The 15,506-nt window shown below is 44.3% G+C and overlaps 1 protein-coding gene across 1 annotated transcript; it reads left to right on the forward strand.

The window, feature by feature from the left end:
• Positions 1 to 41: 41 nt before the first annotated feature.
• Ubfd1 (ubiquitin family domain containing 1) lies at positions 42 to 15,223 on the forward strand. Its single transcript, XM_034503448.2, is given in 8 exon segments — positions 42 to 342; positions 521 to 850; positions 1,692 to 1,705; positions 1,707 to 1,901; positions 4,734 to 4,799; positions 4,943 to 5,048; positions 9,072 to 9,154; positions 11,439 to 15,223. Coding segments are annotated over 8 exon segments (1,107 nt in total). The 5' UTR covers positions 42 to 140; the 3' UTR covers positions 11,550 to 15,223.
• The last annotated feature ends 283 nt before the right edge of the window (positions 15,224 to 15,506 follow it).

Genomic DNA, 15,506 nt, shown 5'->3' on the forward strand with positions numbered 1-15,506 from the left:
ACGGCCCCGCCACTTAAAGGCGTAGGACGCCTATCTGGGCTGCTCACGCCCCTCTGGACAAGGGTGGGGATGCGCCGCTGCTCGGGGACAGAGCGCAGCGAGCGGGCGATTTCCCAGACCCGCCCCCTTCGGCTGCGGGAATGTTAAAGCGTGGCAGGGGCCGGCCCGGGAAGCGGAGGAGGCGGGTCTCCATAGAAACCTCCACCTGTTTCCGGCCAGCCTGTGTGAAATTAGGGGCTGTTGCGGGGGCCAATCTCAGCCAGCTCGCTTCTTCCCGGCGGCCCCTGCGGGCGCGGTGGGTGTTGTACACAATCATCATGGCGGCGGCCGGAGCCCCGGATGGTGAGTGTGGCGGGGAAGGTAGGCGGTCGGTGACTGAAGAGCTTGCGGGAGCTGCCGGGGTCGTGGGACTGGGCCTGGCCCCAGAGGGAGGAGCGTGGCGCAGCAACGGCGGTGCCTGGGCCCATTCTTGTCGCAGGCCGGGCTCGTGGCGAGCACCCTCCCCTTAACCCCTTTGCAGGCATGGAGGAGCCAGGCATGGACACGGAGGCCGAGGCTGTGGCGCCCGAGGCGCCCGCACGGCCCCTCAACTGCGTGGAGGCCGAAGCAGCCGTAGGGGCAGCGCCGGAGGACTCCTGCGACGCACGAGGCAACCTGCAGCCGGCCCCGGCCCAGCCCCCCGGGGACCCTGCGGCCCAGGCCTCGGTCAGCAACGGCGAGGACGCGGGCGGTGGTGCGGGCAGGGAGCTGGTGGATCTGAAGATAATCTGGAACAAGACCAAGCACGACGTGAAGGTCCCTCTGGACAGCACGGGTTCCGAGTTAAAGCAGAAGATTCACTCCATTACAGGTATTCTGGGAGCTGATAACCAACTGCTTCTACCCACACCCTACCTTCTAGCTCTTGGTGCTTACGTAGTGCTAAACTGTGATTTTCTTGCCTAGATTCTCGCTGTCCTCACTGCAGTTTTCGGAAGTCAGTACTTGTATGTCCATTATTAATCAGAGAGGGAAAATTAGGCCCAAGATGATAGAGGTACCACCAAGTGGTCGACTGAGATGCAAGCCTGAATCTTGAGTATTAGGCTCACCCTTCTAACTAATATTGGACTATCATTGCTAGTGAAAATCTCCCGCGGTATTCATTAAATTTACAGGAGATTGTGAACGTGTCTAGGATTTAACCACGGATTTATTTTTAGCAGATAGATAAGTTTCGTAAGGGAAACAGTGCTGTCGACTGTCCTGGTGGCCCTTTACAAATATTCATATTTGGTCGTTCTATTTATTTTGGTTTGCTACTTGAAATACTTTCTTTTTAAAGCTTTCTCCATGTAGCGTGTAAAATGCCATAGAACAGTGACTTACTGGCTTCTGAATCCCTGACACTTGGGAATTCTCAGTATTTAAGTGGATAGGAGATTGAGTTTCAACTTGGAAAGAATGATAGCTAAGACATATCAAACAATTCTAAATACCTCAAATTTATGTAGAAGGACCAAGTTTTACCAATCAAATAGTCCTGGTGTTCTGAATTCCTCCAAGTTAAGTCCTGGTGTTCTGAATTCCTCCAAATTAACCAAGCTGATAGCTGATGGACCAGTATTCACTTCCTGTTTTGTTAGCGAAGGGGGATGGTCCACACGTTTTCCTGCTTAATTTCCTTTTACTGCCTTCCACTTTTTGTCAAGGTCTCCCACCTGCCCATGCAGAAGGTCATGTATAAAGGACTTGTTCCTGAAGACAAAACGTTGAGAGAAATAAAAGTGACCAGTGGGGCCAAGATCATGGTGGTTGGCTCTACTATAAATGATGTTTTAGCAGTAAACACCCCGAAAGATGCTGCCCAGCAGGATTCAAAGGCTGAAGAAAACAAGAAGGAACCCCTCTGCAGGCAGAAGGTAAGACCATCATGTACTTGCTTGTTGGTCCTGGGAATCTGGAGGCTGGTTACATTCTCCCTAGAATAAGCTCCTTTTTGGACAGGGCCCATGATGAAAATTTATGGAGCAGTTGGGTGCAGCAGAGTGGAGTTGACAGCTACCTGAAATATGGATCTTTGTCATCTGGCGGGTCAGTGTACCTTAGTCTTCCTGCTTTAGGATAAGGCCTTTGTAAAGGGAGACTCTAACTAGTTAGCAAAGGAAGTCACATGTGGGTTTCTCTTAGTAGTGCCAGAGACTATGACCAGTGTTGGAATTAAGCCCCCGTTCCTTACAACTGCTCCCATTTGGGGTGTGGGTGTGTACGTGGGTGTGTGTGTTTTCAAGTTCAGAAAGTCCAATTCTGGAAAGGTATTGAAGTCAACAGATTTCAGAGGTTCTCCTAAAACTGACCATTTCAGGCTGAATAAAATAAAATCAAGCTGAATAAAAAGATAGATACTTCTTGCTTTGTATTGAATTTATAATGCTCCTCCACGAAGGAGTCTGAATTTTTGTATTATCTCTCTTTCTCATTTTTGTGTGCTTGTTTTTTGAGGCAGGGTTTTTATTTTTCCCTGACTGGCCTGAAGCTTGATCTGGAGACTAGTCTGGTCTGGAATTTTTAACAGCTCTCTTGTCTCTGTCTCCCTAGGTCTGAGTTTATGGGCGTGTGCCATCATGCCTGTGTATAGGCTTGTGTTTGTGTGTGTACAGTATAGAGGACTGAGCCTAGAGTCTCACTCATGGCAGTAAGCAAGAGCTCTACACTGAGCTACCCCAGCCTGTTACGTACTTTTATTTACTCTGTATCCTCAACACAGTAGATCTGACTTGAACCAACATTTGAGGGACAGTAGACACTAAAGTGCCAGCACTGGGACTGGGTTTTCTGTTAGACATCTATAACCTGTGTTTACTTTGTAACCAGAAAGAAGTATTTTTTACAAATTTGGCAGTAAAATTGAACAGAATGGTGGGAACAGTTATGCTATTTTCTTTTTTTTGTTTGTTTTTTGTTGTTGTTGTTGTTGTTGTTGTTTTTCATTTTTAGAGACAGGGTTTCTCTGTGTAGCCCTGGCTGTCCTGGAACTCGCTCTGTAGACCAGGCTGGCCTGGAACTCAGAAATCTGCCTGCCTCTGCCTCCCAAGTGCTGGGGTTAAAGGTGTGCGCCACCACTGCCCAGCTACTATTTTCTTTTTTTTTTTTTTTTTTTTTTTTTTTTTTTTTTTTTTTTTTTTTTTTTTTTGATGGAAATATGAATGTGTTGGGGGGGGGGGAATATTGTTTGGTAACAAGTGGCTACTCTACATAACAAAGAGAATATTGTGTAACATTTTAAAACTGTGTTATCTTTACAAAATCTCTGAAACTGATCTTCAAAACAGCTTTCCATAGAGTATTTGTTTTGTGTTGTATTTATTTGGTGCTAGGGATTGAACCTGGGACCTTGTCAATACATAACACATGTTTTACTGCAAAGCAGCATCTCCATGCAGTCGATAAGTGTTGTAAAGTTGAATTATCTAAAAGTAAATATTGGTATGAGCCATTTTCATCCCTAAATATGAGATCCTAATTTCCTGTAATTTGTTGAGGTCATTGGTATTTTCTGTTTTCCCTTGACACATCTATGAAGGAAATGTGAAAATTTTCTTCTGTCAGATCCTTAGTGTATAACCTGCCTTGCAAATACAGGTTTTAGGTTACTAATAGTAGGTCAGCATTGGTAGAGCTGTTCACCACTGTGCAGGGACAATGCTCCCAAAGGTACTTAAAAGTATGACTCAAACTATACTTCCATTCTATGATGCTTTGCTTTGGTGATGCCGCTGGTTACGACAAGGCATAGCACAACCTAATGAGACTTCACTCCCTCATTAGGCTTTTGATCAGTAAGTTCCAGAATCTCAGGCTGGTGTCAGCAACAGCCCTTCACTAGCAATCCCTACCACAGTACTCTGCTATGCCAGTGAAGGTTTCAGTTGGCCTGTTGCCTGTTAATGCTTACATTTGGATTAGTTTTACCCCTGGCTCATTTATTGGTCTATAGTTCCAGCTTTACCAAGCAGCTACTGTATCTGTAAAGCTACAGATGTAAAGGAGATGAGATGAATGCATTTGAGGGCTATGAGCTTGAACTTTTGAGTCCTGGGGTAGAGGGCAGGAATGGGACTTGGAGGCTCTTAATGGTAGGGTATAGGGGAGTCAGCATTTTTCTGTTTTCAAAATGTGGTTCCTTGGGTTTTCTTTGTGTCTGGGTTGAGGGTGGGACAGAGAAGACTTCTGTCATAGTCTGGCTCTACATAATAATTCAGAAATGATCCTGCTTGACATTTATATCTACATAGGCAGCTTATGGTTTCTTTGAAGCTGAAGAATACAGATGTTGCTCTTCTTTCTTACCTGTTGACTTAATGGTTAGTTTTTTACCTGGAGAGATGAGAGTAAACATTGAAATTATAAATTAGAAACCTTAGTCAGTGGAACATATCTAATATGGTGGCTACGGATGATATGGATAGTTAAGCTTAAGTATAATTGAGAAGTCACTTTTTTCTGTTGCCAACTACATATAAGTGCTCCATAGGCAGGCCAGTGGCTAGCATAGGTATGGAACATTTCATTATCAACACAGACGACTCCCTTGAACACAGTTGCTCTGCAGTGACGGGATCCATAGTCTGTTGGTACTAAATACTTTCAAACAGACTTAAAGACTGCTTCATCCTGTCTAATTCAAGAGCTGGAAACCTGACTCAAATATGATCAGCTGTTTCATTTTCTCTCTGTTCTGGCTTATATTGTAGCAACACAGGAAAGTATTGGACAAAGGAAAACCTGAAGATGTGATGCCATCTGTTAAGGGTGCCCAGGTAAGCTGGCCTACTTTTTGAGCCCCTAAAAAGGAGCCAGTTCACAGTCTAATATTACTGTAATCATGACCTGAAGTTCTGTCTCATCTCCCTCTCTCTGTCCTACTGTCTCTCCCTTTCTCACTGTGCTCTTATGCCTCCAGGAGCGTCTGCCAACGGTACCCTTGTCTGGCATGTACAATAAGTCTGGAGGGAAAGTGAGACTCACCTTTAAGCTAGAGCAAGACCAGCTGTGGATTGGCACTAAAGGTACTCTAGTTCTTTCAGCCTCCTTGGCATCCCAGCACCCTGCCTGCCTCTAGTGCCCAACAGCACTGGCTCCTGACTGCGATTCTGCCTTTCATTTGGAGCCCCTCTCCTCACCGTTCTTTTCATATTCCTGGCTTTTGACTGTGTCTGTATATGCTTGCCTCTTGGTTGGCCTCTTCCCCCTCATTCTTTTCAGTCTGATCTTAGAGACCATCCTTCAGAAAAGTTGACCCTTATATTACATACAAACTAAGGGGTCCTAAGCATGTGACCCAAGTTTAGTCCTTAGGCAAGGGTTTTATGGGTATATCACATAGTTGTACAAATTATATAGTTTCTTTGATACTAATGGGGGAGCTTGTCTTGGAAAATATCAGAAGATCTGGCCATTGGAGCCTGCACTCTTCCCATGGCATTGAGGAACTGTTACTGAACAGTGGTATTCACCATGCTCCTCATGGCCCCATCTTATGTTTAGTTAGCTTGGCTTATGGTAGGTCAGTTTGACTATAGAAGTGAAGTTTGCCTAATTGCTGGCTAGAATTTCTTCTTTGCCTGATGATTGACCTTTGTATATACCCTCATCCCTTGTTGCCCAATTCCTCACATGTGAACAGTATCTGGTTCAACCTTGGTATTTCTGGGAAGTATCTCTCTGAGCATCCCCACTCAACCTTACCCTGATGGTTACCAGGTTTTTTTTGTTTGTTTTTGACTTGGAACTTCTCTCTGTAACCCTGGCTGACTTAGAACTTGCTTTGTAGACCAGGTTAGCCTTAAACTCTTAGATCCATTTGCCTCTGCCTCCTCTGTCCCCCCCCCCCCCCCATGTCCTTTTCTAAAGAAGCCTTCCTCACGTCTTCCTAACTCTCCACTTGAACTGCTGCTGCTGCTGCTCCTGCTCCTGCACTCTGTCCCCAGAGCACTCCCGTTAGATTCCTGGAGGGACCCGAACGTGCCTCCTGGGATTAAAGGTGTGCACCATCAGTCCCGGCTAGTTACCAAATCTTGTTAGTTACACTCCAGGATTGCCTGTGTCCCTTTCTCTGCAATTCCCTAGTACTGGTAAAGACTGTTTGTATCTTCTTAAAGTTGCTTTAGAACCAAGTTTCCATTTCTCTGTCCCCACCTATCATCTTTGGTCATTCTTGTTGTATTGCTTTTTTTGTCTGGTTCTTGTGCCTATAAACATTTACAGGTCTTCAGGGCCAGGTTCAGATGTCTAAACATACCCCACTCCAAACCTTGGCCTGCTCTGTGTGCACTCATGTCCCTATGTACTTGAGCCTCATTCTTCACTTTCCCAGCTCATGTTTTGCACAGCTCTTATCTTTCTGGTGCCTACCCTAGAATGTCTTCCCCTTAGCCCTTAGGATTAATAGTCTTCTAGCCCCGACGCTCCCCCTCCCCCATGTCCTTTTCTAAAGAAGCCTTCCTCACATCTTCCTAACTCTCCACTTGAGCTGCTGCTGCTGCTGCTGCTGCTGCTCCAGCACTCTGTCCCCAGAGCACTCATTACTCTCTGACTTGTCTGTCCCCGTTAGATTCCTGGAGGGACCCGAACATGCCTAATTCACCTGTTTCTGGCCAGCACTGTAGGTATTCAGTGTTTTGAGGTAAATGCCAAAGAAGAGAATAGAGGTCCCATCATCAGAGATTTAATGGTTCCAAGGGCAGGTGGCAGAAAATGGAACCAAGTTTCACAAAAATAAAACTTGAACAGGGTGGTGGGAAGTGTGGTTTTTATTGTCTAAAACATGAATCTAGAACACATTACTGTTTCAACCCTAGGGATTCTTAAAATGAACTGAGATGCTGAAAATGCTTGCATTTTTTCATTTTGGGATAACTGGCAATGTTCATTTCACAGTCAACTCTTAGCTGCATGGTAACACAGTCTTTCTAAGTTTTTAAAGGTTTTTCCAGTGCTCCAGTGACTTATGTTGGCTTTGCTTGAACACTTTGTTCTGGAGAGAACATCCTGTCGTATCATCTCCTTGGCTAGTGATTAGCTGCCCCCTGCCTGTGGGTTTTTCTGGTGATCTTGTTTTCGTCCTCTTACATCATTTGCTTGCTGATACACATGGCTCTCCTCTGTAGCTTGGCCTTCTTTGCTTGCTGGCAGTCCAGATTCAGAGCAGTTGACCAGTCTGGTGTAGTAAAGCCATCATGTTCAGGAGAGTAGTAGGTGCAGACAAGGAGTTTAGTTAAGATTCAAGTCTTGTGCTTTATGGGTCCTTGGAATAATTTTTTCCCCATGAAATTGCATATGTTGTTTGTTATTTTTGAGAAAACTATAGGGTAACCTGGCTTTAGACTTTTGGTGCTTCTCTTGTCCCAGGCTCCTGAGTACTGGGTTTATAGGCATGAACTATCATGGCTGGCTTAGAGATTTTATTTAAGCTTCTAAAAGCAGCTGGCTTCCTGCTTTAGTGTAAGGGCAGAGCTCTACAAGAGTCCTGATACAATGAGATTGGAGCTGTTTTAAAAGAGCATAGCCATGAGCTCCTTGTGCCTTTCATGGTTGATGAGGCTGAGCACTTCATTCTGAGCCAGGCTTTTCCTTATCAACCTAGCAGCTCAGCGGGTAGGTAAGTGTTCTTCTTATGTGCCCAGGAGGCCTGTCACCTGGCATCAAAAGGACTTGCAGAAGTACAGCTTGTTCTGGGAATTGGCTAAAAGCCACTAGCTTGTCTTCTGCAAGAAGCTGCTATGAAGTGACTGTCCCAGCAGCTAATTGGCCTCTCCGTGGCTTTTTTTTTTTTTTTTTTTTTTTTTTTTTTTTTGCTGTGTAAGGGACCTTCAAGACTGCCACATATAACATCTCAATGTCTGGGCAGGAAGAAGCAGGGTGAGACAGACCATGGAGATGTCCAGGAGAGCATTCCCAGCTTGTGGTCACTGTCTCACCCTGCTTGTAGTGCAGTCAAAGCTTAGCTGACTGCTATTATCTGCCTTGTGGAGTTGGATTGTCTAATCTTTGGAATTTGAGGAAAGGTCAGAAATCTATAATGGTATGAAATCTGGCATTTCAAAGTGCAAGTATTTTTATAAAGTCTCAATCTTGAGGAGGCTGTTGGTCTTGTCTGTATGTGACTGATGTTTTAGAGCCACAAAGTAGACTCTTCCCTGTTCCCAGTTCTCTGAAGTCAAGGCCTATGAAAGTTTAATACTTTATGTCACTGGTAAGACCAGAGCCCAGAACTCCTATTAAAATTCTAGTTTGGTAACTTAATTTGTTTACTTGTCTGCCTTTCTAGATTTTTTTTTTCTGCAGAGGCCATAAGGAGTATTTTCCACCTTATTTACCAGTTTTCTGGCAGTACCCACCTGCACCTCAGGTATCTGGTGCTTCCTGGGTTATTTCCTTTGGCACAGATCCTTGTGCCTCCCCACCATTACACTTGTCTGCTGCTCTTGCCTCATCTCCCTGAAGGTCAGCCTCATTATTGGCTCTTCTTTTCTGTCATCCTTAACTTGTAAAATGTTCTCTGCCCATTTGATTGTTGGTATCTCCAGTGTTAATCAGGTGAGAGTGTAAATGTTTTGAGAGACCACCACAAACTGATGTTTGTAGAGGTTTGAGTGAGTCTTGGCATAGGCATTAGCCTTATAAGTTGCCATACTTCTCCTGTTGCTGCTTTCTTGTGTGCTTCCTCACTTTGCCTTTTTTAGGTGTTCAAAACCTTAGCTGATTGTGGGTTTGGGTTATGAAAACATAGAGGAGTTTTGAGGTGTTCTTAATGATCATTCATCATAAGAAGACAGGTAAATGTGCCCTTGGACTTTTACCATATCATCACCAAATCCTGTTCTTCAGTTAATGCTCCCTATTTCCCAGCTCTTTACCAGACTTTAAATGTATTAGTCAGAAGACGGTGTTCCTCATCCCCAGAGGGAGTGTTGCCTGCTACCTACGTTACTATAGGTCCAACCAGCTGTGGTATGGGAGGAATTGTTGTGGCCCAGGAGGAGTTGGGATAGGTAGATCCTTGAGTAACTGCTGTCATTCTTTCAACCTAGAGCGGACTGAGAAGCTGCCCATGGGCTCCATTAAAAACGTGGTCAGTGAACCTATTGAAGGACATGAAGACTACCACATGATGGTGAGTAGCCTCAGCCTGCCTGGCCACCTGCTTCTGTTTCATCTTGTAGGGAGTACTTTTTCCACAGGGCATTTCTATCTGAAAAGAAAGCAGTCTTCAGAAGACTAAAGACTTATATTTTCTTGTCTACTAAGAGTTGTGTTTATTTACAGACTCACAGCTGTACAAAGGAGGATATGTTTTTTTCCTGTCCTTTTTAGAAATTTCTTCTGTCTCCCTCTTATTTGGATTAGTTTGCTTTTAGGCCAGGAAAATGAATTGAAACAGTTTGTGGACTTTCATTTTAAGTTTTGTCTTACTTATAAAAGAGAACATCCCCTTAGTTAGGGGGCTGTGAAGACACCAAGAAGTCTTCCTCTTGTACTGATCTGCTATGCCCAGCATATGCCCATGAAGCCAGGGCCCCTTTGGGAGGATGGGGCTCAGAGCATGCTTGTTCTGCTTAGAGCTCATCAGTTTTTACAGAATGAGCACTTTACAAATAAAGTTTACCTGCCTAGACTCCAAAGTTCAGGGTTGGGTTTCCTGCTGTTGTCATTCAGGGGACAGTTTTTTCAGTAACTTGTAGTGATGTTGCCATATCCCTTCCCACCCCTACACCTCTATGAGGAACAGCTAGTTGTTCGAATTGTAGGTAAGATTATCAAGTCCATGGTGTAGAGATGTGTTGGACAATCTATTTGCTCTAGGGCAATCAGTGAAAGGGATTTAGGGTACAGTGGTCTGGAGAGTTAGTGTAGCCGCTTTTCCTTTCTGCTCAGGGTCAGCTAGGTGGTGCCAAAGAAAGGCCATGGGACTGCAACCGATGGATGGATACAGGCTCTTGGGCTTTCTTTCTGGTGGCGATGAGAACATACTGGGCTCTGGGGCCATTATGGGTCTCTACACCCTCACCTCCCTGTAATCTCTAAAACAAGATAACAAACAGATTTGTTTTGCCTGCTCAGTTATTTTTGTTTTAATGGTTGGTATTGATATTTTTGGCCTGGCCCTTACTCTTTTTTGAAACATTTATTTGAGCAGTTTGACACTGTGGGGCTTGCAAATCCTGTTTTTTATGCAGCCTGGTGATGGGGAGGCAGATAGGATGAATGGACCATGACAGATATTTCTTTAAAAATTTGTGTTCATGAATATTGGTTTAGAATTTAGTTCAAATTAAATTTGGGTAAAATGTTCTGATGTCATAGGCTGAAAGTGAATTCAGCAGTCCCCTTCTTCTGTCTTTTTTGAATGCAATTAAATAGCACTCTTGTCCTAATGAAAGGTTTACTTCCTCTTCTTGCAGATGCCATTTGTCTAGCTAGAGTAGTGTGTCACAGTTCATAGTGCTCTTTAATTTTTAGAGTTATGTTTCAAAGATATAGAAAAGGACACACCTTACCTTTTATGCTACTACCCATATATTCATCACCAAAATATGATAGTTGTAAATATTTTGTATCATGTTAAATCTTTTAAATAAAAATTTTTTTTTACCAACAGCGATGTTGTCCCCATTGTCTTCCCCTTCTCCATTCCCATTATTGTAATCTATCATGTATGTTCTTCATTTGTCAGTGCTTTTGTTATACATATGTCCATAAACAAGATGGTATATTGTGTTGTGTTTTTTTCAGTTTTCATAAATAGCATCATGGTACCCTTCTGCAACTTGATGGCTTGGGTTTGACATTGTGATCTGTCATAACTCAAGATCCAAAGGATCTGTTTATATCTTAACAAAAGACTCTAGTGTTTGTATGAGTAGGCCACACTACTGTGAATTATGGGTACCCTTCCTTACTGATGGATATGTAGGTTATTGTTAGGATTTTAACATTTCACACAGTGTGCTTGGGGCATTCATACCTCCTTCCTGTGTATGAATGACATTTTCTAGGGCAGCTGTTCTCAGACTGTGGCCTCTGTACTAGTAATATTGGATTACCTGGGAACTTGTTACAAGTTTCTTGGGCTTTGCCTCAGGCCTCCCAAACTAAAGTCCAGAGGCTGGAGCCTGTATTCTGTTTTCACAAGCCTTTCAGATGGTTCTGATGTACACTGAAGTATGCAAACCACTGCCTTAGAGTCAGCTCTGCTAAACTGAACTTCCCCTCCCCCCTGCCCTTTCACATTCCCCATCTCCTCTTTAAGCATAGGAGACTCCTCCCCATGTACACAGTTTGGTTTTATTTTTCTTCCCTTTTTAATCAGTTTGTTCCCCTCCCTCCTGCGTCTGTTGTTCTGCCTGCTTGGTCACCCTCCTCTGAAGCATCGCTTGGTTTTTCCTTTTCCCTTGCAGGCATTTCAGTTGGGCCCCACGGAAGCCTCTTACTACTGGGTGTACTGGGTTCCAACTCAATATGTGGATGCAATCAAAGACACTGTGCTGGGCAAGTGGCAGTATTTTTGAAAGCACTTTCACCTCTGGCCCAGGAGACTGACCCAAAGTGAAGGACATTGCCGGGAGAGGTCCGCAGCATCCCTGGATTGCAGAGTTCTGGGACTTTGTTCACACACACACAATCTCTATTCAATCTGAGGTGATGTAGTGACTGAAGCCAGAGGTGATGATGTACTTTCACCATTAGCTTAATTTGAACTTAAAATCACCAGTTCCCTTTCTTGCAGTCAGCTTCATACCATTTTTAAAGTCAGTATGGTGGAAATTAATAAATCCAAGTTTCGAACATGTGTGGAATACTCTTATACTCGAAGTCTGTTTGAGAGTAGGCCTACCAGTAATGCTGAGAGGGAGTAATCAGAAGCTTTCTGGTTGTTTTCTTTTTTCTTTGCTCATCTTTTTTTTTCTTTCTCTCTTTTTTTTTTCCTACAAGTGATTTCAACTGAAATCTTCAGATGTCTTTGGTTGCAAACATTTGGACTGCGTTGTGATGAGTCTGGTTGTGTTTTGTTTGGTTTGGTTTGGTTTGGTTGGTTTTTTTTTTTGTTTTTTTTTCCTCTTGGTATTAAAATTGTATGCAAAATGGGAGTGGTGAGTAAGCCATATATTTTTGTGTGTGTGTGTGCTCATTGATTTCAGATTTGTTTTGTTTTGTTTTATTATTTCCCTATGATTTTGTTTTAAACCCAAAGATGCCAGTTTCTCTTTTGGTACCTCATTTTCACCTCTTTGCCAGGCTCTCTTCCATGCGCTGCTGCTTGGGAATGCACATGGAAAAGAATAGCTGTGGTCTTGGTGTGGGGGTTCCCACCTTGCTGTGGGGTTCGTTAAACAGCAGAGTGTCTCTCACTTGACTCCTGTGTACCCTTTGGATCCCTGTTCTGAGGAGTTCCATTGCTGGTTTGCTTGTTGACAGCCTTCCTTTAGCTTGACTTTAAAGACCTGCCTATCTCCACAGCCTAGGATTTGCTGCTCCAAGGCCCCCTGTTCTAAGGAGCCAGCTTGCCATTATAGCCACAGATCATACACTTTCTTTTTTGGGAAGCTTCCCAAAACTCCTTAAGCAGTCCAATGGTTGTTTGAATTATGCTTCTCCATTTGGTCCTTTTGCTCATGCGTTCAGTTCAAGTGTCCTTTATCCCAGGTTCAGAGATGCTGCCTTTCTCATGGAAGACCTTTGACCCAGTGGGTCAGCAAGTGGTATTCCAACAACAGAGATGGGATAAGTTGCTTTCAGGACCAGCTTGCTCTCCTGGTTTTAGCCCTGACGTTCTTTGTACATGTGAACTGCTGTCTTTTCTGTAAGCCTTGAATGACTCTGAAATGAGGGACAGTCTCTTGGTGGATGATCCCCTTTGTGCTGTTTGCTGTTTCTCTGCTGCTGTCTTTGCAATTCTCCTCTCACTGGTTGCAGGCTCTCATAGTAAGGTTTGGTGAGAACCTTCTCAGCGTCACACTTTGGACTCTAAGCTGTTATCCGCCCTCATCCTGTGAAATGTATTCGCATGTATTGCCTAAGATGACTATTCCTTGTGAGCCAATTAATGACAATATTTATGCCCTTCCCTTCTAAACTGTAGTTTGGGAATCCAGCCCACATAGACAGCCTCTTGCTTTTTGTGGTGTATTCAGTGCCAAGTTATGCATCTGGACGGGAAAACCTACTCTGCGTTTTGGGCGCATAAGTAACATGTGAAGTGCAGCGTCCAAGAAACTGCCTGTGTTTCAGCGCCTCAGTCGTAATTGTAAATTTTCTGTTCTTATTGGCCTGCAGTTCCTGGAGAAGGTGCATTTTGCTCCTTATCCCAGCCTCCTCCTGCACTTGGCAGGCCTATCAAGGAAGTGACCAAGTGGCAGATAGAGCATCTTCTTGGCTTGAATACTGTCATTTGTTTGCCAATGTCTCTGTCCTTGAGACTTGTCTTGACAGTGCCACATACCTAGTTTTGGTCTCTTTGAACAAGCTTCTTGTGTTACCACCTCGGCTCTGAGGCCTATCCTGCCAGCCCCCTGTTTTCTGTGTCCCAGTGCTCTTTGCCACCTCCTCCCGGTACACATGCCCTGCCATTATCCCCCTGCTGCCCAAGGGCCAAACTGCTTCTCACGCAGGCCGGTGTCATTTCAAGAGGACCGGACCAAAGCCTCTGTGAGCCTTTTTATTTTCAGTAAAATGGTGCTTTTTCCTTACTTGGAGATATTCTCTATAAATAATGTAAATGACACCTTTCATATGGAGCTGTTTTGAGTATTGCTTTCCAGAGCTTGCTGAATCTGCTTGAGCTCTGGCTCCTGACCCTGCCAGCATGGAAGGTCTTGCCAGAAGCTCTTAGAAGGACTGGGACAGGCAGCACCAGAAGCCCTGGGAATAAATGTTTAGATCTGTCTGGGTCACAGCAGTATTTGCTATTTTGTCAAACTCAGTCCCGTGAACAGTCTTTATATATTTCTTAACATGTGGAATATACTGATTAAATCTGTGAGCAAATTGGAATACTCTTCCCTTTAGCTAGCATCACAGTATGTTTTTCCTCAGGATTATTTCTGTACAATTCTTTAAGTCAGATGAGAGGGCATGCAGGAGGCGGCTTCTGGTGGCATCACATGAGGCTAGGTAGAAGAGTCCTACTCAATATAAGGCCTCTTCCTTGGCTTGTCATTATGTAGCCACTCAAAGGGCTGTTCTCCCATCTACAAGTGGTACTGGTGGCCCTTCTGTAGGGCTGCCATCACAGACATCATGCCTTCCTTTTCCTCCCTGAGGTGACTTGGCAGAAAAATGTGACCACATAACTGCTGCTGAGCCTGGGTTCCTCAGCTCCGAGTACTAGACTCTGAGTTGCAGGACTCTTGGTGAGAAGTATTTTAATCCATGATGGGCCTTAGCGGGTAGCTTTGGCTCTTAAATGAAGTTTGACTGGTCTAAGGATGTACTTTTTTTTGCATCTTGTGGACATAGTAGGAGCCTGGCTGGTAACGTCCTAAGTAGCTCCTTAATTGCTGCTTTCCCTTATGAGGGCCAAAGAGATGAACTATGCTACATTGCCATGTCTCAGAAAAGTTGCCATATCTCACCCAGAAGGGAATTTTTCCTCTTTAATGTGCCTGGAGGAACATTGTGAGCTATTGCAGTTGGCCTGCCCTTTTCTTTGCCAGGAGCCAAGAAGGGAGGGGATAGATAGATGGATGCCAAGGTTGGGCCTTCTTTTCACCCATCTGCCAACTTTCTCTTGCTTCTTGCTACTGTTCAGCTCTGTTCCCTTGGGAAAGGATGGGTCCCTCTGTCTTTAGACTTTGTAATAAAGTTAATTCCAGTCAGGATCAGGCCTGTTTCCTTCTGCATAGGCCTAGAAGTGGACAGGAGCCCTCTAGTGTGCAAATTAGCTGGTGGATTTTACCTGCCAGGGTGGGTGGTTCTGCTTTCTTGGTGTCTGAGAACCTTCTTTACCTTTCCTACAGACTTCTGCAGAGGTATCTGACAATATGTAAGTACCATGTTTCCTTGTGGTGTACACTCTGTTCTTGTTTGTTTTTAAATCACAATGCCTGTTTGGGAGGAGATGAACGTATTTAGTCTATTAGATTTGCGCTGCTGGATTTTTTTTTAAATATGTAATCTTGACTAGCTGTCGTATTGTTTATCCTGTAAGATTAGTCTATCAATTAAAGTTTGATAATTAATTGTGTCTCTCTTTCCTTCCAATTCTTCATGCGCCTAATCTATCTTGGGGACTTACCAACATTTAGAACTGGGCCACGAGCCATCTGTTGTCAGCTGTGGTCTGACTTGTACGGCACTGAGTAATATACACAGGTTTATTCTCTGGAACAGCTGACAGGAGATTTGATTGAACCTGAAGTATCAGAGTAATGGGGTTGCCAGTCAGCCACCCTTTTGCTTGGGCAGCCCTCTGCCATGCATGCCTCTAGTTAGGAGAAGCTACCTCCCTCCCTCTCTGTCCTAACTGG

This window comes from Arvicanthis niloticus, chromosome 1 (assembly GCF_011762505.2).
Source record: "Arvicanthis niloticus isolate mArvNil1 chromosome 1, mArvNil1.pat.X, whole genome shotgun sequence".
Taxonomy (NCBI): domain Eukaryota; kingdom Metazoa; phylum Chordata; class Mammalia; order Rodentia; family Muridae; genus Arvicanthis; species Arvicanthis niloticus.